At 46.7% G+C, this 24167-nt stretch overlaps 1 protein-coding gene across 2 annotated transcripts in view; it reads left to right on the top strand.

Annotated features, from left to right (window-relative positions):
- Positions 1–13956: 13956 nt before the first annotated feature.
- Positions 13957–24167, top strand: part of GPCPD1 (glycerophosphocholine phosphodiesterase 1) — a 58829-nt gene continuing 48618 nt past the window's right edge. For both annotated transcript variants that reach the window (XM_075563974.1, XM_075563972.1), the window contains exons 1-2: positions 13957–14111; positions 20182–20258. In XM_075563974.1, the coding sequence (XP_075420089.1) occupies positions 20210–20258 (49 nt within the window). In that variant the 5' untranslated portion in view covers positions 13957–14111; positions 20182–20209. The remainder of the gene's footprint in view (positions 14112–20181; positions 20259–24167) is intronic.

The following is a 24167-nucleotide window of genomic DNA, read 5'->3' as shown; positions in this document are numbered from 1 at the left end:
GAGATCAGTCTGGCTTTGCTTCTCAGTGTACATAGCTACAGGTAAGGCAGGCTGAGCCCATGTCCGGTCTAGAAGGGATGCTGGCAGGCAGGGGCCCACTGGAGAATGGCCAGTGAGCATGGCCAATGGCTTAGAGACCTCAAAGTAGAATCAGAACTCTTACCTTGAGTCCAGTCCCCCATTGGGCTAAAGCCTACGTTCAGGATGACAGCATAACCCCCAACAGGACGCCTACGTTCAGGATGACAGCATAACCCCCAACAGGACGCTTCCCCATTTCTTCAGCCATAATGAGAAAAGCAACCCTCCCAGGGTCACACACACCAACCACCAAGACAAAAATCACCTTATTGTGATAAAATACCTTAATTTCTCTTTCCCAGGCATTCTTGAAAGATGTGGTCCCACAGGAGAAGAAATACTGTCTGCTTATTGGAATAGCTACACAAAGGCACAAGTACATCAAGCAAAATGAGCTGCTCATACTCTCAAAAGTATTAATGCCATCCCTGTGGCAGCCATGAGAAGCATAGAGATATTTTGGAAAATAGTTAAAGAAATAAGCAAGCCCACATCCACACCCAGAGATATTGTGCATGATATATTGCTTTTCCCTAATTGGCTGAAAGGATTCCTGGGGTGCAGTGGGAGTTATGCATTGGGCAGCTAACCGCAAGGTCCGAAGTACGAAGCCACCAGCCTCTCAGAGGAAGAAAGATGAGGCTTTCTACTCCCAGAGAGAGTTCCAGATTCACAAACCCACAGGAGCAGCTCTACTCTGTTCTGTGGCGTCGAAAGAAATTGGAATTCACTTGATAGCAGTGAGTGGGAATTAGATCGAAACATGAAATGGGGGAGGGGCGGGATTGATTTCCATGTTGGGAATTACTTAGCACTGCAGTTGAGAAAATATGCCTGGTGACCTGTAAAACCAAATTACTGTATATATCATTCTGCCTAAACAAGCCATTAAAACCCGACTTCAAGACCGAGTAGTGCGTTCCTTTATTTTTAATCTGTGAGTGAATTTTTAACAGCTTGCCCTCAACTGGATAAGCCCTAATTTGCCATGTTGATCATTTCCTCTGGTGTAAATACTCCCACCAGGACTGGTTTCAAATCAGCGATCTGCGAACACTGAACCTTGAAGGTGGGAGGATTGAGCACAAGGGCATGGGAGCCAGCTTCTGCGTATTCTGCGGAAGCGCCTATTTTAATCGTTGCACCTGAAACGGTCATGTCAATGTAGTGTTTTCTTTCGACCGGGCATTTCACCTCAGCATCCCCTCCCATTTGGCACCCTTGGGAAATTCGTACCTTTGAAGAGGCAGATATTATCGTGGACGCACAGGCCATGAAACCGGAGGCCGGAGGGAATTGTTGCTGGAGTGTTGGGGTGCCGATGCTTTGGCTCAGTTTCCTGGTGGCCCTCCATGGAGCAGAGCTACCTGCTGCTGGGCCCTGTGCCAGAGGGAAGGGAAGCCCTTGCTGCAGCCCCATGGGGACCCATCTCTCAGAGGGTCTTCCTCTTCTTGGTTGGCTGACTCTCGACCACATGTGATACCTTTCTCTAGGGAATTAATCATTGATATAAAAACAGGCAACTGCGCTGAACGAAGTAAGTTATTTAACTTACTTTGTGGTGGCCTTTGTTGTCCTTGCCTGCAAAATAGATGACTCACAGTTTCTCAATAATAATTGTGAGGATTGAACAAGATAAAAGACCAAACCCACTGCCATTGAGTTGCCCCCAGAGTGACCTGTGGGCAGAGGAGAAGGGCCCCTGCCGGTTAGGGAGGCTGCAAATCTTACTCGGGCCAGACAGCCTCCTGCTTCTCCAAACACATTGCCTGGCAAACAGAGATTCTCTATTTCAGATGCAATAAATGTTTGTTGAGGACATTTCTGCAAAGGCCCCAAAGAAGAGCGAAGACTCTGTCCTTTGCGGGCCGTCTCAGTGCAGAGCGAGCTTCTGGCTCGGCTTTCTCGCGATGTGTGCTGCGCTGTCCCAGCCTAGGAGATGCTTGTCTGGCGATGCAGCATTTGAGCAGTGGAGCCACGTTTAGGTCATCGTGGGAGCTTAGGTTGCCTACTGATGTGTGCCTATTAATTTAAAAAAATTAATCCGAGGAAGATGAAGGTCAGGGTCCATCTCCCGGGCGTGCTCTGCTCTGCTCTCCAAATGGAACCTCTAAGGCAGGAAATGCAGGCAGGCAAGGCTCCGGGCATTTAGTAGTCATGGGTGGGATGCCCGCAGGGTCACTCGCTGCCTTTAACCAGTGTCCATCATGAGTGGTGGGGAAAACTAAGTCGAAAAATGCATCTAGAAGAGGGAGGCCAAATGTGTTTCTTCTAAATCCAGTTGGGCAGTGTATCCCCCCTGGAGAGATGCCGAAAGGCATGTGCGGTGGGGGGGGGGAATCTTCCCCATGGGGTGGAAGTGTTGTGGGGGCTCGGGGTTTGCATGCCGAAGAAGTGCTATGTACTATTGAAAGCAATCCTTTAGCTAATGTAACTGAGGATTTTCTGTGGAAACAGTGATACTTTCCGTTTGTTTCCAAAATTTCACATATTTTTTTTTGGTCTTCAATGACCAGAATCACATATTCAAAGAAGGGCTTGCTTATATGTGAGCAATGCCACTTTTCTCTCTTGCATGGTTAAAAAATAAACAGATATATTCATAGAATGTTTGAAAAGTTGTGAAAAACACAGAGGAAAGCCATATATCCCCATATGTTTCATAGGCATTTCTGTAACCTTAAAACACAGAACTAAAATAAGACTAACTATATTAACATATCTACAGAATAGAAACACTTAGCAACATACAACCAAGCTATGCATACTATATCTCAGGGTTCCTGAGGATGTAAATCTTTATGGGAGCAGATAGCCTCATCAGTCTTTCAGGGACCAGCTGGTGGGTTTGAACTGGCCATCTTGCAATTAGACTGTCCAACAGCATCACCAAGTTCCTAGATACTAGGACTTCAAAAGAAAGATAAGGTTCATGGTCTCAAGGAGTTTACAATCTAAAAGGAAGTCCATAAATTGAAAATCAGAAACTAATGCATTCCATAGAATCCCATCGAGCTAGGTGGGAATTTGTGTTTCCAATTTTTTTTCCTACACAATTATTTGTCAAGCTCACAAAGTAGGTATGAAGGAGAAGGGAGGAGGGTGGCTTAAGGAAATTCTTCAGAGATGAGCTGCAGATCACTTGATTGCTGCTTGGAGCTATTGTGGTCAAATCCGGTGGGAGAGTGCCCAGTGGAGACATCTGGAGTATTCTAGAACAGGCTGTCCCGAGCTCTCTGTGCCCACAAATTCCCTAGGGATCTTGGTAAAGTGCAGATTCTGATTCACTAGGTCTGATGTGAGACCCAAGGAACACCCACTCACTCACTGCTTTGGAGTCAATTCTTACTCACAGTAACCCACCAGGGCCGAGTAGAACTGGTTTCTGAGGCTGTCAATCTTTACATGAGTAGAAAGCCTTCTCTCTCTCTCCTGCTGAGTGGCTGATTTCAATCAACTGATCTTGCGATTGGCAACCCAATGCCTAGACTGGCATTAAGGACCTTGTTAGGACTTGCCAGCCTGCAAGGACCTAGGTTTGATTCACGAAGTTGTAGGCTGTGGAGAGGTGTAATTAGTTTGAGAAGTAGGGGGATTAGTTAAAGAAACCTCATCCATTGTGGAGAGCCATTGGGATACAAAAGAGAAGAGAAATAATACAGGAAGGGAGGGGATCTAATCCACAAAGGCAGAGTGTGGAGGATCAATCTTCTACTCGCTATTATGATTGCAATCATCGTCATTTTACATTGGGGCCAAAGAAGTGGAGAAATACTTGAACTACACAAAGGGACACCAGTTACCAATTGTTCTACAGTCAATTCCAACTCACAGTGACCTCTCCTATGTCAGAGCAGGACTGTGTCCCCACCTTGGGTTTTCAACAGCTGAGATTTGGAAGTAGACTGCCAGGCCTTTTTTCTGAGGTGCCTCTGAACAGACTCAAAGTTCCAATCCGACAGTTAGCAGTCAGCACATTAACCACATGCGCCATGCAAAGACTCCAGCAAAGGGGTGAGCCACTGAAAGGATATATTCATGGCATAGTGCATGGCAAAAAAAATTGGCATATTGAACACAGACAACAAACCAATCATTTTCAGAGAGACAAGTGAGTAGGAGGCAATGATGAGGTTACATGGCTTGGCTGAGCCTGGGATGGAAACAGCAGAAGGAGCCCTGCTGTGACCCTAAAAACACATTTCTGGCCTTTCTGGGGTTCTTAGGTTCCTGAATTACTTAACCATTTCCAGACGGGTTCTGATCTCCCACAAAAGACAGAAGGCTGTTTGCCTTAAGCAACGGGTCTTGACTTGGGCACAATTCTGTTGTTTGAATCATCAGTTGGCAACTTGAGCATGGTTTCTCTGGAATGCACTCTGGGACCTCAGGAAGACTCCCTGACTAGGATTCTTGGCAGGATTCGGCATCTGACTCTGATGCTATTTTCCTACGGTACCTTTTGCTAAGCAGCTCTTGGCTTGGAATTTCTCTCCCCAAGCCCAGGACAATGTCGTCTCTAAAATCAACTCGTAGCAGGATTTGCTAATGCTTCCTTCCAGACTTGGCTGGGTAATAAAATCATCTGGGAGACATTTTTCATCTTTAATGAGCTTTGGTTGACTTGAACTTTGGAACCACGCACCTATTAGAACATCACCCGCTGGAAGATCAACCATTGGCAAGTCTTAACGTGATTGACTGAGCCCTGCCTTTCCCCTTTTACTGTACTCAACAGAAAACATGTCACATGTTGGCCTCTGACTGCCCATCTACCTGTTGAAATCATATTAAGTATATCATCTGTTGAAATCATATTAAGTATGCCCAGCATAAAGTAGGATAGAAAAGATTAGCAACTCCAGGTTGGTGTACTTAATTTTGGGTAAGGAAATGTTTTTATGAGTAGCATTTGGTTTTGTAAGACAAGACTTAAAAAATCAAAGTAAGATGTTTGCTATTAATTTTCCTTTTTTGACATCACAAAACATTGCCCAGCCCTGCCCCAACTTCATAATTACTGACATGTTGAAGTCCATTGATGCTGTTACTGCGACAAACCCTCACCCTCTATGTGTCCAACCATGATATCCTCTACCATGGTGGATCGATTCCTCCTGATGATGGAACAGAAGGCAAGAGGGTCAGACAGGATTCTGTTGTGAACCATAATGTTTCTGTTGGCTAATTTCAGAAGTAGAGCACCAGACCTTTCTTTCTAGTCTCATCTTAGTCTGGAAACTTTGCTGAAACCAGTCCACCCCGGGGGATCCTGTTGCATTTGAGATTTCGGTGGCATGACTTCCAGGACCACAGCAACACAAGCCACCACTCTATGACAAGCTGACAGGCGGGCGGGCTTCCCTCGCATCCTGCAGAACATGGACACTCAGAAGATTACTTCGCTGTCCTCAAATCAAACGTAACCTTATTTGGGCCAGACGGGAAATGTGAAATGAACAGCTAGGACGGAGGCCTGAGTAAAGGCTTGACGAGGGAGGAACTGTGTTGGGGTAGGGTGGCATTCAAAATTAAATACATAAAATGTTAACAAGCAGTGTGCGGGCCATATGGTCGTGGCTGTGGGTCAGCTATGTCAGACTGCTAAATGCCAGAGCAAGCGACACTCTTGCAGACCTGAGTGGTGTGGGTACAGGAAGGGGGTCATGACAAGGAACCACCACGGCCCACCCCCAAATGCCTGCTTCTCCAGTAGACCCACGTGGTGTTGTTTTCTTATCAATAACTAGAGACTGACACCTAGGCGAGAGCTGATGAAGGCCATACTTTTCCCTGGGGGTCCCCTGCTGTCTCTATCAACACCTTCCCAAGCAGCAGGGCTGATCCCGATGTCAATAAGACAAAGTCTCTGCCCCTGAGGGCCTCAGTAGATAGAGGAACATGACCACAACCTTTATTCTCCCCACAGGCTGGGTGAGAGCGCTGAAGAAAATGCTCCTTTTGAACGTATGGGGTGAGCCAGCCAGTCAGGAGCAGAACAGAGGGCAGAGTGTCGTGGCCCCTCATCTCCCCATCTAAGCCAGTCACACGGTGAACATGCCACCGATGCCGAGAACCCCTGCCGCCCTGTTTCCCGGCCCAGCTGGCATGGCGAGCTGCCAGCCCCGGTTTTAGTGGCTGGGTTCCTTTGCTGGGTGCATGGCAGCAGGGCTGTAGGAGGTTTTTGCTCCCATTTAGGTTCTGCTCAGAAAAGAGCAACTCATTCTGCAGACAGTGAACAAAATCCTCACTAAAAGGATCGGCTGAACAGTTTGAGCGGTGACGGGAATTCCCTTTGGGGAAGGAATGCAGAAAGCACAAGACGGAGAGGCATTTGGGAAGACGTAATCCTCATCACGATATGCTGGAACCCGGTAGAACTGGATGCTGAGGAAGGCCAAAGAAGACAAAAATATATTCCACTCCAAGGAGGGATAGAAAATTAGTAAAATCACAAAGGAGAAAATTAGGAAGACCCAGAAAAACCAGGCAGGCAAGTTGAGTTCTGACCCTCACAGGTTTCACTGTCAATATACAATGGAGCAGGCTGGAAACAAAATGATTCCAGGCAGTGCGTTGGGATAAACTTTTGTTTCCTAGTTTTACAAAGTCTCCACTCTTGGAGGGCCCATCGAATGTAAAAGCTTCCAAGTCGTAACTGTGTTGCTCTTGAGGGACTGATCCCTAATGCTTCACCGTGGAAAGCCACACTCCAGAAACAAGACCACTTGACCCATCCCTTGCTTGGGGCAGATAGTCTACAGATGATTTCCTTATCGATGAAAAGTTGGGCTGGTCAAAATTTAATGGAATGTGTTTTTTCAACCAGTAGTACCCTTATTTTGGTGAGAAATGGATAAATCTTTCTAGATTATGCTTCCATCAAATAAAAATATTTTTAAAAAAGCCCTGTCTTTAAAAAAGATGTACATTTAAAAGGCAGGAAAAGGAATCTCATTATTTAAATCGTGTGTATGTGTGTGTGGGGGGGGGTGGGGCCTTAGTGTTGTTGTGGGTTTAGGCATTGAGATGCTAACCACAGTTCTGAGGTTCAAACCCGCCAGGTCCACCTGAAGGAGAAAGGAGAGGCTTCAGGAGTCTGTAAAGATGTAAAGTCTCCAGAACGTTTTTGGAGCGTCACTGTTAGTGGAGATTGACTTGAAGGTGGTGGGTTGGGGGTTGTTTTACCTGAGGGGACTTTAAACATTGGTGGGAAAATAAAATTTAAAGAGGATATAATTTTCCATGAATGTGATGAAGCCCCCTCATATGTGTGTAGGCATTGTACACACACACACACACACACACACATATGTATGCATGTATAAACATACACAGTTAGCTCCCACTTTTCAAAAGTTTGCTTTATGCCACCTTAATTTTTTAAAAGACCTATATTAGTGCCTGTTTTCACTAGCCTAAAGAAATCCAAAGAGGAGTTTAGCTTTTATGGAGCCAGGAAGGAGGGGAGGCGGGGAGGGAGAGAGATGAAACTCTCAGTGTTTGCAGCAAGCTGTTGAAGCAGCAGCATGGTTGTACAAGGGCAGGGACTACAGTCAGGAGGTCAGCAGCAAGCGCCTTGGCTTTGAACTATGTGTGTCACTCTAGGCGAACGATGTGCTGTTTTGTTGGTTGCTTGCTGTGAAATGCCATCAAGTCGGTTCCAGCCAATAGCAGCTGTGTGTACAACATAAATAAACACCACTGGTCCTGCACATGCTCACCATTGGTCTTCTGAGGCAGCAGGGTGTCAGTGCAACTCCTGGAAGGTCTCCTCTTCCACGCTGCCCTCCACCTTACCAAACATCAGGTCCTTCTCTGGGAGCTGCCCTTCCTGACAATATGTCCCCAGTATATCTCGAGGTGAAGTCTGGCCATCCTTGCCTCTAAGGATCACTTGGGTTAGTGATATTTGGTGTTATTTTGGTGTTTTTGGAGTCTGGGAATGCTCCAGAATTTTCCTCATATAAATGAATAATAATTACTTCTCTGCTTTATACTGTCTGATGAAGGTTTCATAGGAATGCTCTGCTTTTGGATAGCATATATGGTTACAGATATATGCCATACGCACGTACTTCTGTAAGCTACATACACGCACATGCACACACACACAATATATATTAATAATTAGCCGTTGTAAAAAGAGTATGGTGGAAGCACATGTCCACTAATAACATCACAAAATGGAAGGAGAATCAGCATCAATAACCAGTGATTCCATTAAGACAGGGGTCAGACATCCTTCCAGCTTAAATCTTTTTACTCATTATGAAACAGCCATCCTCCCACGGTATTTTCTGTTCCTCTGCTGGGTGCCATCGTTCATTGCCATAACTCATTGCATTGAGTTCCAAATGGAACTCACAGACAATGCTCATGATTGTAGGGTTTATTCGAGAAGTATCAGATGACAACTTAGATTATAACAACAGATTATAGCAGATAAGGAACTTAGACTCAGAAATGACTTAGGATGGTGTTCTTCAATCAGGACAGCCTCTTCACAGCAGTGCCTGCAGACACCTTTCTCTCTAGCCCTCCGCCTTTAGGTCCCTTGGGCCAGTCTGGCCTTTGCCCTACTCATGCAAGGGTTATAAAACTTTTGAGCTCCACCCATATGTGCTTGGAGGCACCTCTTTTTGCCACCAAGTTTCTTGTCCACAGGTGCTCATCTTTCTTGCTTCAAGAGCCTGTCTGTCTCCTGCTACCACCATTTCTCGACTGCACTTTCTTGTTTCTTTCTGTCTCAAGTGTGATAGTTCTCTGTCTTCTGGGTCTAGGACAGTGGTTCTCAACCTTCCTAATGCCTCGCCCTTTAATACAGTTCCTCATGTTGTGGTGAACCCCAACCATAAAATTATTTTCCTTGCTACTTCATAACTGTCATTTTGCTACTGTTATGAATCATAATGTAAATATTTGATATGCATGATATATTTTCATAGTTACAAATTGAACATAAACATAATTAAAGCATAATGATTAATCACAAAGCAGTATATAACTATATATATATGGTGAAATATTTGTGCTTTCCGATGGTCTTAGGCGACCCCTGTGAAAGGGTCATTTGACCCCTCCAAAGGGGTCGTGACCCACAAGTTGAGAACCACTGGTCTAGGAGGTTCCCATCCCAGTCCAAAGGATACTCTCTCCTGCTTCAGTCTCTTTTTCTAGGCAGTAGTGGTCCCTCTGTCTGTCCCTGGAATGATGCATTTTCGGTTATTTCACATAAGATGGTAACATTGAGTAATTCCCCACCCTCAGTTAGGACTCCATACACCCACCGTGTTTGCATTTCCCCATCCACACAGGATCCCTTACACCTTATTTGCATGAGGAGCATGCTGTCCATTCATGTTGGAGGGCCACAAGTACCTTATTTAATAGTGTCCCCCCTCCCCCCGCAATCACTGTGTAGGAGTCACAGAGAGTCTGGCTAGAAGAGTCACATGAGAGTGTCTGCACCACAGCTTAGTTCCCACAACCTGTCAGTTTGGCAAAGTAGACATTTCCTTATTCCCCTCATTCTAAGGTCTCCCTTTAAAATGGTAAGGGCTTTGAAAACACTGCTGGCAAGGTGGCAGTCCTGATAGGCCTCCCAGTGCCCGGGTGTGGTGGAAGGTGGCCATTAGCAGCTGAACTTATCAATGTCCACATGAACAGACCAATTGAGAATGGCACATGGGTCCTGGCTGCTTGAAGATAGCACGGAAACATGTCCAATGGACAATGGCGGCATGAACGCATTTTCTGGAGTTGATATGAGTGCTTAAAACGATCAAAGTGCTGAGTCATGAAAGCATTGTGGGCGGGCTCTGTGTGGCCATTGCAACTAATTGTTGAATCCAGTGGAGGAGGAGAGATGCTGAAGGAGGGACATCGGGGTCCGAATTGATTCAAAGGGTGGAGAGACAGCTTTCCGCTTCACCGCAATCAGCCTGGGCTGGGTGCTGATGTCGGTTCTCTCTCCTCTCTCGAGGTTAGAGGCAGGCACATCCCGCCACAAGGGCATTTCCACAGGAACCAAGTAGCAACACCTGGGATGTATTTCCCAGGGGAAAATGTGAACGAATCAAATTGGTCCAATAGATTTTTCCCTTAGAAAGGAAAGGTAAATTATTTTACCTGTTTTACTTGATCTTATTTTTGTTTGTTGTTGAGAATGTACATAGCAGAACACTCACCAATCCAAACACATTTACAAATACAATCTCACGACATTGATGGCATTTCTTTGAGTTGTTACAACTCCCATCTAGAAACAACGAGGGAAGACCTACACTCACCTCATTAGCCATTCTTTTGAAAAGTTGCACAGAAGTGGCAGGAGGGATCTGTTGTCTATATTCTACTTCAGGTTGCCGTCACACATGGGCGAATCTAAAACGTGGCAGTATCAAGTGGTTTCCATGCAAGTGCCTGTAACAAGGCATCCTCTCCAGGGGTCTCTTTTTGCCCTGTGTGGTCCAGAGTTTCTCTGCGCTCTTGATTTCCCCAGTCATCTCATGCTACTAGCAAGGAGCCCTAGTGGCTTAGTGGGTTACCAGCAAGGCCAGCAGTTTGAACGCCCTTTCAGCCCTTCTGTGGGAGAAAGATGAGGCTGCTCTCATGAAGATTTACAGGCTCAGCAACCCTAAGGGGAGATTGTCCTCTAGGGATGCAAGGAGTCAGAAGTGTCTCGAAGGCAGCCACTGACGGTGATGGGCAGGGTGATCAGGGAGGTTCCTTCCACGAGTTGGGCTAAATTCCCGACTAATGTACAAACAGTCAGGAGTGAGCCAGGGTCAATGAACATGGTGCCGTCTTCTCGTCATGGTTCATCGTGTGATACATTCCGATTCTGGACTTTATACTAAGCCTGGGTCTCTGATCTCATTTGGAGGGCCTTTTCTACCACGAGGATGAGCCGGAGTGGGGAGGCCTGACCTTCGGTGGAGGGTGTGGGTGGAGCCACAGCCTTTGTCTCCTTGGGGGCATCTTTGATTCTTATCTTAGTAGAGGGTGTGACCTGAGACATCACCTTTGGTGGGGTATAAATGCTGCTTCTAGTGCACAGCATCTCTGCGAAGGCAGACCTGCTTCCAGACTGAGCTGCGGCAGCAGCAAGAAGCCCTGTGTGGCTTTCCGTCACTTTTGGCTTCTGGCTCTGCACCTTGCATTGATTCACCTCTCCCGGACCCACCAGGCGTGGGACTGAACAGCACCCACCACCACGTGAGGCATTTCCCCCACATTTCGTGAGTTTCTGGACGATGTTGCGTGCATCCCAGGGCCTGCCCAGGGTTGTTAGGGAATAGAGTCGGGGGTGGGGTGGGGTGTGTAAATGGTGCAGAGCAGCATCTTGGAAGAGGTGAATATTTGGGACCTCCAACTTCCGGGTCTGAAATCTGCAGCCTGTGGCAACAATACGACTCCTCGGCTAGTTGCCTAACTTTGAGAAATTACCCAGTTTCTGGCCCCCAGGCTATTCAGAAAGGTACAAGCATAGACTTAGCAGGTAACAGTGATTACATACAAGGAAATGAATTTATAAAGAAATTTGGGTTTAAAATGAGTACCATCAGAAAACAAATCACAGCGACAAAACCCTCTTCGCCCTGGGCCTAGTATAAAAGATACTTAGTAATTATTTATTCATTAGATGACCATCTTAGTTACCTTGTGCTACTCTAACAGAAACGACACAAGGAGAGGGCTTTAACCAAACGAATTTGTTTTTCTACAGTTTAGGATGCTAGAAGCCCTCATTCTGGTTCCAGGGAAGGCTTTCTTTCAGCTCTTGATCTTTTTGCAACATCTGTGGGCCTGGGGTCCCCTGGAGATCTCTGTTTCTTGGTATCAACTTTCCCCTGGGTCTAGATGGCTTACAGCATCACAGGGATACTGTGTCCAAAGGACATGCTTTGGGGGAAGTAGTCTCCCTCCTCCCTCTGTTCAAGTCTTTTTTCTTAAAGGTAAACACTGTTTGCAGGCCACAATCTAGGGGACCCCCTTACATCAGATCAGGGCTGCGATGCAATTAAGGGTGGTTTTATGCTTAGGAGCTGGGCAGCTAAACACAAGATCAGCAGTTTGAAACCACCAGCAGCTCAGAGGCAGAAAGATGAGGCTTTCTACTCTCATAAAGAGTTAGTCTTGGAAACCCACAGGGGCAGTTCTACCCTGTCTTATAGGGTCATGGTGAGTCAGAGTTGACTCAACAGCAATGAGTCTTTGAAGTTTTAGCCTACTCATCCTTTTATTGGTTGACATCCCATCACAAGGCATTGTGACATAGCTGTCAAATTGTATCATTACTTAACTGCCGAACCACTGACAATCTCGGCCCCTCCCCTTTTTTGGTTCATTAAGGGTTTTATTTGTTTCGAAGCATTGTATCTGTAGAAAAAGCAGATCCTCCCCGCTTCCCCCCCCCCACCCCCCCCCACCCCCCCGCCTTGCTTCCTCGTGGTCCATGATGCCAGCAGAGGTCTTGTCAGCACATGAAACTAAACTGGCCGGTTGGGAAGTTATTCCTCCACTTTTCTAGATCTAATCTGCCCGTGGGGTTCACAACGATTTCCCCAACTCTGCGACTGTCAATGATTTCAACTTTGCCAATGTAGCCGTGGTTCATCACCACAGTTAGAAACTGAACGCTGACTTTGGAGCACAGCCTGATAAGAATGTGGCGCTTTCTTCTCTTCCCGGCCTTTTTGATGCTCTAGAGAGCAGCGGGCCAGGTGGCAAGGAAAGGGGAAAGGTCGCCCATCTATTAACATATAACAAGGTGACAGATTTGGGAGGCAGGGGGGAGGAATGGCAGAATTCAATCTGAGACAGTGACAGTGTCAAGAATGCCCTGAGATAGATCGCAGGGTCAAATATCAAATACGAACAGCCTGATCTTGAAGACTAGAAGTTCAGTCTAAATAAAATTTGAGTTCGTCCAATCCCAAAGCCTACTTGGTAGGCCAATTTGAACCAATTTGTAATTTAAACCAATAACCTACATTTTGGGGGTTTAGGGGTGAGCCTACTTTTTAGTAAGTGAAGCATTTCAACTTCTGCTCCCAAACCCAGCCCACTGTCTAGAAGTGGTTCCACTTCGAGGCTGTTAATCTTCGTGGAAATCAACAACCTCATCATCTTTCCTCTTTTTCTGAAGGAGCAACGGGTGAATTTGAAACCCCGTGTGTCCCCCACCCCGCCCCGCCCTTGCAGTCTCCAACACTTCATCCACCAGGGCTCCATGTTAACTTCTGCACAAGTGTCTTTTCTTTTTTTCAGCTTTAACCCAGTTCTTTCAAGCTCCACGTGGTATGCAAATCATTCAGGGGTCTTGTTGAATGCATTTTGATCCGCAGGCCTGGGGTGGGCTGAGATTCTGCATTTTCAGCCTGGTGACGCTGCAGACCTGCAGAACAAACTTGGAAAGGCAAAGCTTACAACTCCCCCACCGGCCAGCTCACGTCATTCTGGTCCTGAACTTGACCGGTTGGGCTCGGCGTGCCAGCTCCTTATGTAGGGAAAGTTAAGTTTCCTAGAACATATCCAACGTTTGCTACGCTCCCTGGTTTGCAACCGTGGCAATTGGGGATCACCATTTCCGTCTCCCCCCCTGGCTTGTCCCCAGGGCGAGTGGGGAGGCCGCGGTGGTCCGCGCGGGGGGCAGCGGCGATCTGGGCTCCCGGAGTCAGCCGGACGCAAGCAGGGATGTTGGGGATGCCCTGGGGGCCGGGCCGCCCTTTCCAGGAACTCGGGCCCCCCGCCCCCAGCCTCGGCGCGCGGCCGCCGATTGGTCCCGGCGGCGCCGAGAGTGACGTCAGGCCCGCCGTGGGCCCCGCCCCTCCGGGTGTCCTGGCGGTTTGGTCCGGAGCAGCTGAAACCGGTTTTGAGCGCAGCCGCTTCCTGCCGCTCAGCGCCGCCGCGGGCCGGGTGGGGGACCGCGGCGCGGCCAGGCAGGCGGGCGGGCGCCGGCGGCGGGGCCCGCGGCCCTCGGCTCTCCGGGCGGCGGCGGCGGTGCGGACTCCCGGAGCCGGCAGGTGAGGCGGCTCGGCGCGGCGCGCGCTCACGTGGCGGCCGAGCTGTCAGGCTGCGCGGCGCGGGCTGCGCGGGCGCCGGGTCCCCGGCCCGGTGTCCCCGAGGGGCGACCGACGGCGGCCTAGAGCCGCTCCGGGCAGCGGGCGAGGCGGCCGAGCTGCAGGCGGCTCCGCGTCTGCGGCGGGCTCGACTCGGCGGGTTGCCCGGCGCCGGGCTGCCTTCTGCCCCGCGGGGCTTAGGGACACGGGCACCGGCACCGGCACCCGGCGACGGGACAGCAGCGCGGCGGCACCGGGAGCACGCGCCCAGACAAAGAAACCACGCTGGCCGCCAGCGACCTCGCGTGCCCCGGCGGCTGCGCTCGGAGGCCGGCGCCTTCTGACAGCTGCCGAGTGCCCGCTTCGGCCTAAACGCGTGGAACTCACTTGTTCCAAAACGATCAAAGTGGTACTGCGTTTCGCACAGGCTCCGGGCCCCTAGCTACCATTCTCAGACCGCTGCCATCACCGGCCCCAAGTCCAGTTGGCCCCCACGCTCCTCGCTATGCTTTGCGGACCCGTGGGTGACACCAGCCCCACGACCCGGTTACAAAGCGGACCAGCCACAGTCGTGGATCGTGGAGTTCTTTGACCTTGAGGCAGGTGTGGTCCAGTCCCACGGAGCTCCGGCGGAGACCACCTGGCAGGACCCAGCAGCGAGGGGTTGGGGACCCAGCGGTGTTTTGTTTGGTTTCCGACTCCTGAGCTCTCTCGCTTCTTTGTATCGGCTCGTGTTTCCTTTCAGGTTTCTCCATCTTGCTACATTTCTGACAACTGCGGCTGTGCCCAGAAAGAAATACAAGCTAGCAGTTTTATTGGCAGCATTCTGCCTGTAAACCACCACCAGAGTGAAGCCAACTGAGGTGACGCTGTAGGGGTCCTCCTACAGGGGGTTCTTGCCTTAACCAATGGGAGAACCAGTACTTGAGACCGCATTTACAATAGGCAACAACAACAAGAAGTTGGGGTCAGAGTAATAATGACCTCCCCCCCTGCCCCCCCCCTCCCCGGGGGAAATCTCACGGTGGCAGAACATGGTGCAGTTTTCTATGTACAAAATGTAGGTTGCTGAATCAGGCCTTTCTTTATAACGTCAAAGGAAAAGAACCCATTTCCCATGACCAGAAAATTAAAAAGGGGGGGAGGAGGAAATTGTACTGCATTGTGTAGAAAGTTGATCAAGGAATTAGTATGGCCCAGTAGAATCCGTGGAAATGTTATGTTTGCACGCAATGTTGTTGCATGCTTGTCTGCATACATTTGATTAAGATATTTGCAAAGTATTCTGGGGTCAGAATTGTTCTTTGTTGTCAGTTGCTGGGTAGTGGATTCTGACTCCTGGTGACCTCACATGGGCTGGGCAGAACCACCCCATGGGATTTCAAGGCGGTGGCGTTTTGAAAGCAGATTACCCGGGCTGTCTTTCAAGCTGCCTCTGGGGAGGTGGGGGGTACCAGGGACCCGTGGTCAGAATAGGCAAGTCCTGAAGAACAGAGTTAATTCTTGGTTGGAAAAGTTGGCCTTACGTGTCTTTCTTGATGATAGTTCTTGGTGAGGACGCAAGCTTCTGCCTTCTAAAACAGAGCCAGGGGAGTTGGAAACAGCTGTTTTTCTTTGAAAAAGATGTCAGGAAATAGAGCTGTTTCCTTTTAACTAAAAGACCACACTTCAGCTGAAAAATAGTCTTTCTACTTCAATTTAGCTCTTCGCTAAGTGTTCTTACCCCTGGGTTTGCTTAACTTTCCCTTTTGTCCTCCAAGTTGGTAAACCAGTAAAACCATGTGTTGGCAAATCTCTTTGACAAGAAGAAAGAAAAACAAATTTTTTTTGTGGGCCACGTAGTGTAAACTCTGAAGTAATTTTGAAGGATAATAACTTCACCAGGTTCATATTTTGCCGGTTCTTTGCATCTTAAAAATGAGTGTTCATTGGTTCTCCTAAGAGTCTCCAAATGTCTAGTAAGATTGCTGCTTAATATTTATCTTCAAGAAGCACAAAACGGGGGTTATGTGTAATAAAACCAAAAACCTATCTCAGGAAGTATAATCCATGCATCTAGTGAATTGGTTGAGTTGTTTGTACAGTCAGCATGGGCCCATAAATATTTTCTGTACTATGTGTATTTGAAAGACCTTTCCCCCTCCCAGTTGGGATTTTTTTTTTTTGTTTCTTATTTGAGAAGAAGGGCAGTGTGGGTAAGTGTATAAATTTTGTGTCAGAAAACAGTCGAATTTTACATCTTTATTACTGTTCTGATGGTAGCTGGCCTCCAACATTGTATGCTTTAATTCTGCACCAGAATTCTGGCTTCTGCCCATGACAGAGTAAACTGCTGTAGAAGCAGCATGTGCCACATGCCCCCCCCCCAAGGTTTTTATTTGGAATGCTATTAAATATCTTGGGAGGTGAATATTAAACCACTTTTTTTTTGCTTTTGGCAGTCCAAATGGAAGATGATGCTTTATTGGATTTTGGAGAGAGATTTTTATGGCTGTGAATTCAGCTTTGTATAGTATGTTTAGCCTTGTGTGGCCATTCACAGGGTGCTGTTAAAAGCACCCTTAACCCTGAGTGGCGGCATTTTAAAAATCAGTTGATTTCCCTGTTTGTTAGATGGCCCTTGGGTAAATTTCCCCATTTGCCTTAATGCTGTAGAAACCTAGAGACAATATTGGACCAGCTGTCCATTGTAGAGTGCAGGAATGGTCGTATTTGATTTCCCTTCCAATTGGTAAAATAACTACTTTAAATCAATCAGCAAAATCATTGAGCACCTGCCACGTGGCCCCGTGGAGGAGGCAGTTGGGAACTGCAGCAGTCCACACTGGATGGCAGTACAAGTCATGGGTTGAGGTTGATTATTCTGCAGTCAGGCTGCATGATGGTGCTTTTCTGCTGTCTCTTAAAATTACGTAATCCAGCCACTTCAAAGTCTGCGGGTTTTTGTTGTTGCTAGCCTTATGACTTTTTCCTTTCTGGGATTCATTTTCGCTTTTAGAAAAAGGAAAATTTATCACTAGATGCCCTATTAAGAAAGAACTATTAAGAGATTCAGGTAATAGGGTGTCCGGTGGCATAATGGGTAGGCGTTGCGCTGTTGACGACAAGATATTTAAGTAACCACACAGTGGTTATGGGAATGAGGGTTGAGAGCTGTTTGGGGATTTAGACAGCTTTTTTTTTCTCTTCCAGGCATTACTGGATACACTTATATGTATGTGCTTTTTAATAGCTCTCATTCACACTTAAGATGCAGGAAGAAGACTAAAGTGTTGTAGAAATTATTTGGATCAAAGACAGGTTTTGCTCCAGCATCTAATCTTAGGTTTTCTAACTGGAAAGGTACCAGTATGTGGTCACGTGAAGTCATGGTAACAGATGGCCTTGTTGGGTATATATTCAACATTTACATTTCATCGCTGATGGAAATGTGATGACACACAATTTATAGTTAACCTTGAGCTTGGACTCTGGTTGACACTGTGCCAAGGTAGACATTTCCCTTACCCCTCACAGCCCTCCCTTCTCCCTCACCCCATAGGCAGCCTTCACAGACCCCGTGTCTCAGCCTTCGCACTGTTGAGAGTTGGTTGTTCCTCGATTATTAGTGGTGGGCTGGTGCACAGGAGAAGCTCTAGTGGCAGCGTGGTTACACATTGGGCTGCACAGATCAGCAGGTCAAAATCACCAGCCCCTCCATGGAAGAAGGATGAGACTTTCTACTCTCGTAAAGAGTTACAGCCTCTGAAACTCACAGGAGCAGTTCTCCCCTGTCCTCTGCGGACACGAGGAATCAGCATGAGAGCTGGATGCCGCGTGTCACCTTCACTGTGAGACAGCTACAAATAAATGTCTCCGGGCCTCCGTCACACCCTGCAGGTGGGGAGGAACACTCCAAACTCTTCTGGTTTCAGAGTGAACATGAAGGACAGGGTAGAAGTGCCCCCTGGTGGGTCTCTGAGACTAGTTCTTTATGGGAATAAAAAGCTGCTGTTTGCTCCCTCTGAGCCCCTGGGCTTTAGAATGGCTGCCCTTCCTGTCTGCAGCCCAATTTGTAACAAACCACCACCAGCTCCCCCAGGGAAATGGCTGGGAATTGTCTCCTGTGACAACCGCCACTCTCGTTCTCCCCACCTTGAGTAGGGCTTGTCAGTTAACGGAGGGGAGGGGGGGGCAGTGTTCCTGCAGGGTGAGGAGGATAGGGAGGGAGGGAGGAAGCAATGGTTGAGTAGCTCTGGAAGTTACTTTTGGATTTTAAAAAATAATGTAGAACTGCAAATAAAATTTAAACTGGGTAAATTCTTAGAAACAATGCAGAGGAAACCTTTTAAGAACACTGGTGGGTTGCAGTGAGGGTGTGTTTTGGAGATGTTATGGAGTCCCTGGGTGGTGTAAACTTAACCTCCACTGCTAACCCGATCGATTATTCCAATCCCCCCCAGAGCCCTCAGAAGACAAGCCTGGTGGGCAGCTTCCGAGAGGTCACAGTGCTAATGCTGCAACCCACAGAGCAGCCCAGCAGCCTGCGTGCTTCTGGTTTGGAGAAGTTACTGCACATAGACTATGCTGTGCCCTCGGTTGGAGAATGTATTCTTTCTCTACTTAAGTGGCCTACTCTTCTTGAGAATTGGTATATTGTATTTGTTTTATCCACTTCCTGCCTTAGGCAATTTGGTTAGATGTTGGCAAATAGATCCCTTGATTGAGAAAGACAGGAATGCAAGTCTTAGCTAAGGAGAAACTGGACAAGGGGAAAAAGAACTCAGAGATTTCAGGAGTTAGAGTTCTGTAAATAACCAAAGTGGTTCCAAGGTAGGGACATGGATAAGAATATTCAAATCATTCTGAAATGTATGAAAGGATTTTGAAGCTAAAATGTAAGTTGGAGATTTTGGGCTTTGAGTGCAGCTGGTCCTTTGGGAAGAGAGGGGGTAGGATCACCCGATGAATCAGCAGTGTGGTCAGAAGTTGGTCAAGGAGCCACGCCTCTTAACTTGAGCCTGTGGGCCTGGAGGAACCGGGGCCCAAACACCGATCTATTGGACTGCTAACCACAGGGTTGGGGTGAAACAAACCCATCAGCCATTTTGAGAAATCAAGATGAGGCTCTGGTTCAGAAACCCAACATGGAGTTATGGAATGGACTGGAAGGCAGTGGGGCGATGATGTTGGCTGATGATGTTGGCTACTTAGCGAATATCTGAAAGGAGCATTTGTGTGGGCAGGAGAACTTTAAGGGATTGATAGTTACATTGTATCTTAGAAGTGGATTCTCAAACTTGTTGCAGATTGTAACTCATTTGTTTCAAGGAGCAGTACTTAAGCCCTTTATTTGTTTCAACTGATATCTCACTGTTAAAGTAGAAATTCTTTGAGCCAAGTGGCTTCCTGACTGCAGTTGTTTTTCTTCCCTTCGCCGTGACCTGAACGTCAACAGACAGGTTGGATTAGAAACAGCTGGTTATCAGAAGAGCACTATGTGATGACAGACAATGATGCTTTAAAAGGAAACACATTTTACATTTTGTAATAGTTTTGTTTCATATATATTCATTAACACACACACACACTTAAACAACTTCTGTTGGGAAGCCACTGGTTCTAAAAAAAAATCTCACTGCCATCTAGTAAATACTGACTCATAATGACGCTTTAGGGCAGATTAGAACTGCCCCTGTGAGTTTCTGAGACTATATATCTTATTAGGGAGTAGAAGGTTTTCTCTGTCTCTTGAGGAACAGCTGATGGTTTCAAACTGCTGACCTTGTGGATCAGAGCCCAACTTGTAGTCACTACCCCACCAGGGCTCCATGTCAGGTGGCTAGCGAGTTCCAACTGCCATCCTTTCCGTTGGCAGCTGAGTGCTGTTTCCACTGAACCACTGAGACACCTGGGTGTATGTGACTCTGAAATGAATGTTTTTCTCACAATTGAGTTTCATTTGCTCTTGAACTTGATTCTTGAGGGTAGTTATCTAGTGCCAATATTTTCATATACTGTCAGTAAATGACCATTTCTCCCTTTTTCTTTTTAGCACGACATTTAAACACAAAACCTTCAGAATGACACCTTCGCAGGTTACCTTTGAAATAAGAGGAACTCTTTCACCAGGTATTGTAAAGCTTATTTATTTATTTATTTTAAAAAGTTGCTTTAGTTACCAGAAGTTTGGAGTTGTTAATAAGACCACACCTAAATTTTAGTGACTGTCTTTAGATCTTTTCCACACGTCCGAATGTGAAATGTGCTCAGGGCCTAGTTCACTCAATGGGGAGTTGGACCTCCACAAATTGTGTCTTCACAAGAGAACCGAGTGCATTTAAATTGGGCAGGACAAAGCTGATTGGGCTATGACTGTGAGAGCATGGTACTTTACTGAGTACATGAAGTTGGGGAACCACTTTACTACTATGATTTGCTTAATATTTTTCTTTTGAATTTTCTGTTATATGTTAAAAGTTTGTGAAATAATGTTAGTGCAATATATAGCACATCACGACAGTATTATTATAATGGTATAATTATTTTCCCTTTTATTTTTTAAAGTTTCTTTAATTCAAAAGTGCAGTCATATCAAGAGTTGTCCAGTCATTCCCACAATCATTTGTAGAACATTTTCTTCTTGTACTTGTTGTGAGTATATTTTCCCTTTTAGGAGTGCCCGTTGGGAACTTAAACCTTCATTGCACAGTCTCATGATTAAGCTAATGGAATTGGCTCTGAACAAGTGTGTACCTGGGCTCCATACCTCCGTGTTTAATAGACTCTGGATGTAAATAACCTGTTGATACCAAATTTGTTATGCTGGTGGAGACCTCTTGTGCTTCAGAGTAAAGCTGCGCTCAACAGCATTTTCTTGGCTGTAGAGGGCTTCATGTGATAACAACAAGGTCAGTAGTTTGAAACCACCAGCCTCTCTGTGGGAGAAAGAGGAGACTTTCTACCTATGTAGAGTTACAGTCTTGCAAACCCAAAGAATCAATTATACCTTGCCCTGTCGGGTTCTTCTGAGTCAGAATTGCCCCAATGGCAAGGAATTTTTTTTTTTAATTTTATGGCAGCAAATCACCAGGCCTTTCTTCCAACATATTGCTGGGTAAATCCAGACCATCAAACTGAGTACATATGTTCAAAGAATGAATGAGTAGCTCATTGTTAACTTTTCTACCAACCAACCAACCCACTTATCAGTATATACTTCTGTGTCCGAGTGTCCAAGTTACAGTCCCTAGCAGAGGTGGTTTGGTACGATGCAGCTCTATCTCTGGACAGGAGTCTTCAAGGTGAAGATTGATAATCACTCCGTGGATTGGCTCCTTTGAGTCAAACAAGGCTGCCTCTGTGCAGAGAGGATGGCAGGGTTAGAGTTGCAGGAAGGCAGTTTAAGCCAGAAGGGGCTGGCTGTGTCAGGTGACAAAGCACAAGTTTGGCCACAAAAGGTCAGCTTGAGAGAGGGACACTCATTCTCATCTCAGACTAGAGGGAAGGAGATCTGGTGCATGTGAATGTTATGCAAGGAGGAGGTAGAGAGACAGGAGATAGTTTTCTACAGTAGCAAGACATTTTGTTTTCTGAATGTGGGGAGAGTGGGGAGCCCTAGGTGAAGTGGAAGCCATTGAGGGGAAAAGAGGGAACAATTAAAGGAGTGTGTGCCACACTAATGGAAGGTGTGAATGATATGGAAAAACAAGTATGTCTTGGTTTGCTTTTGCTGCTGCAACAGAAACACAGACCTGTTACCCACCAGGCTTCCCTGGAATGAGAGCGAAAGGCGGTGGGGGGGGGGGGGGGGGGTGGCGGCGGCGGGTGGTGGTACTTTATTTGGCTTTATCAAGCAAAAAGGAAGTCGGGAGTACAGTCACCCAGGCAGACGCCTTGATCCTTGAACATGAGGAGGGTGCCTGGGATTTCTTGACAGGACATGGCTAACCGGACCCCGTGCTTTCAAGTATCTTCTGGCTTGGTCTGGTGATGTCTTTCTGGCCACTTTTGGTCCTTTGACCAAAGTGCCAAAGGGGGACTGACTACCCAAAGGTGGTGATTGTTCTTTCTGTGTATGTGTACCGGCCTGACCATCCCTTGGTTGCTGTGCTGGGATACTTCCCTGGAATTAAAGGCCCCAAAGACACAGATTATCAGGGAGGAAAGTACAGGTGAAGTGTGGGCCGTGTAGGAGGCATTTACCTTCCAACATCTTGCAACAGCGTCCTGTTCCTTGGGCAACTTGTGGGAATTGTGTTACACAGGGCCAAGCAGGACGAGGATTAGTCTCAAATGGATGGTTTTAAAAAATAGAATTGGTATTTTCTCACAGGTCAGGATACTAAGTCTGACATCAGCTCCTGAAACCCTGGCGTGTGCGAATTCCTTTGTGGTGTCCCTCCCACCTCAGCCTGCAAGTGGAGTCTGCCTCACAGCCAGCGGTGTGCATCTCCCTCACTTGGTGCTTCCTTCTCAGTGCCTATGCTCTTCTGAGCGCATCTGTGATTCAAATAGATTGAAGGTGGACATGGCCTCCGTGTATAGCAGAGTAAAGCCTTTTTAGGTGGCGGACACAGGGCTTTGTGTGGAGCCCAGGGCATAGTTTGGGGGAGTGAGGCGACATCATCTAATTCATAGACAGGGCAAATGAGGAGGGCAGGAGGGACATGGGAAAATGTTACTTTCTGCAGTTTTTCTTGTTTGGTAAACATAATACTGCTCTTAAAAAAGGAGTTCCTGGAAGAATTCCATTCCACAAAGTTTCTGAAGCCCACTCCTTTTTTTTTTCAAGAGCAGATGGGGTTCTGTTGGCAATTTTTTTTTCTCGTTAGCATTCGAGTTTTTGTAATCTCATAAATGAGTACTAATTAAACAATATCTTGTCTTCCCAGTAAGAACAGTTTTCTTTCTTCCTCAAAGGGGCCATATTCAAAGGGAATTGGAAAAAGCCCAAGTCGTTTTGCAGGAGGTGCTTGGTAAAATGCATCGTATGGAAGTGGGCTGCTGCGCCTCCAGTTTTCCTTTCCCCGTTTGGGCACCGCATCCTCTTCAGAACAAACGTAGCCTGCTGATGGGGTGGGACATGCAACACTGATTCCATGTCTCAATGTGACTCTGTTTTGAGAAGTAGAAATATAATGGGCCAAAATCAGCTATTTTATGATCCCTCTATTCTTTGCAAAGGGAGCACGGCAGGGTACTAACTGGGAGGTTGGCACTAGAGTCCCACTGGCTGCTCTGAGGGAGAAAGGTAGGGCAGTCTGCTTCTGTACAGATTACATCCTCTTCCAAACCCTAGAGCAGCCGTCCACCCATCCTACAAGTCACTTCCCCGGGAGTTGGAGTTGACTCAGCAGCCTTATTATGTATTTAGTTCTGCCATTAAAAAAAAAAAAGGAATCAGAAATGATTATGCAAACACTTACTGGATTAGACTAAGTATTACATACACACATATATTTTACAGGATTGGTGAATATTTTTACATGAAATCCCTATATCTAGCCACCATATATTTCACATATATGCTTTCAGAAACTGAGTAACCGCACAGTTTGAACTGTGTTTCAGATGGTCTGAGCTAACAACATGGTCATGCAGATGACTAAACCCAAACCCAACTCACCCCCATTGAATTTATTCTGACTCATAGTTAACCGTATAGATGATTTCTGGGACTGTAATGTCTTTATGGGAACAGAACCCTCATTTTTTGCCCAAAGAACACCTGTTGGATTTGAACCACCAGTCTTGCAGTTAGCAGCCCCATGCCTAACCTAGTCTTACTAGAGCTGTACCTAAAGTCCCAAAGCCAAGCTGTACTCAGAGTGTGGAAGTGTCCACCTTATACTTTACAACTGGCACCGACTCATTATCTTTATAAGTTTTAACTATATGCTGTATATACTCGAGTATAAGCCTACCCGAATATCAGCTGAGCACCTAATTTTACCACAAAAACTGCATTAAAAATGTGCTGAAAACTTGGCGTATACGCAAGTATATAGGTAAATTCCATGTATGTCATTTATAAGTCAA

This window comes from Tenrec ecaudatus, chromosome 12 (assembly GCF_050624435.1).
Source record: "Tenrec ecaudatus isolate mTenEca1 chromosome 12, mTenEca1.hap1, whole genome shotgun sequence".
Classification (NCBI taxonomy): domain Eukaryota; kingdom Metazoa; phylum Chordata; class Mammalia; order Afrosoricida; family Tenrecidae; genus Tenrec; species Tenrec ecaudatus.
Note: the sequence above shows the minus strand (reverse complement) of the source record. Positions and strands in the feature narration are given on the sequence as shown.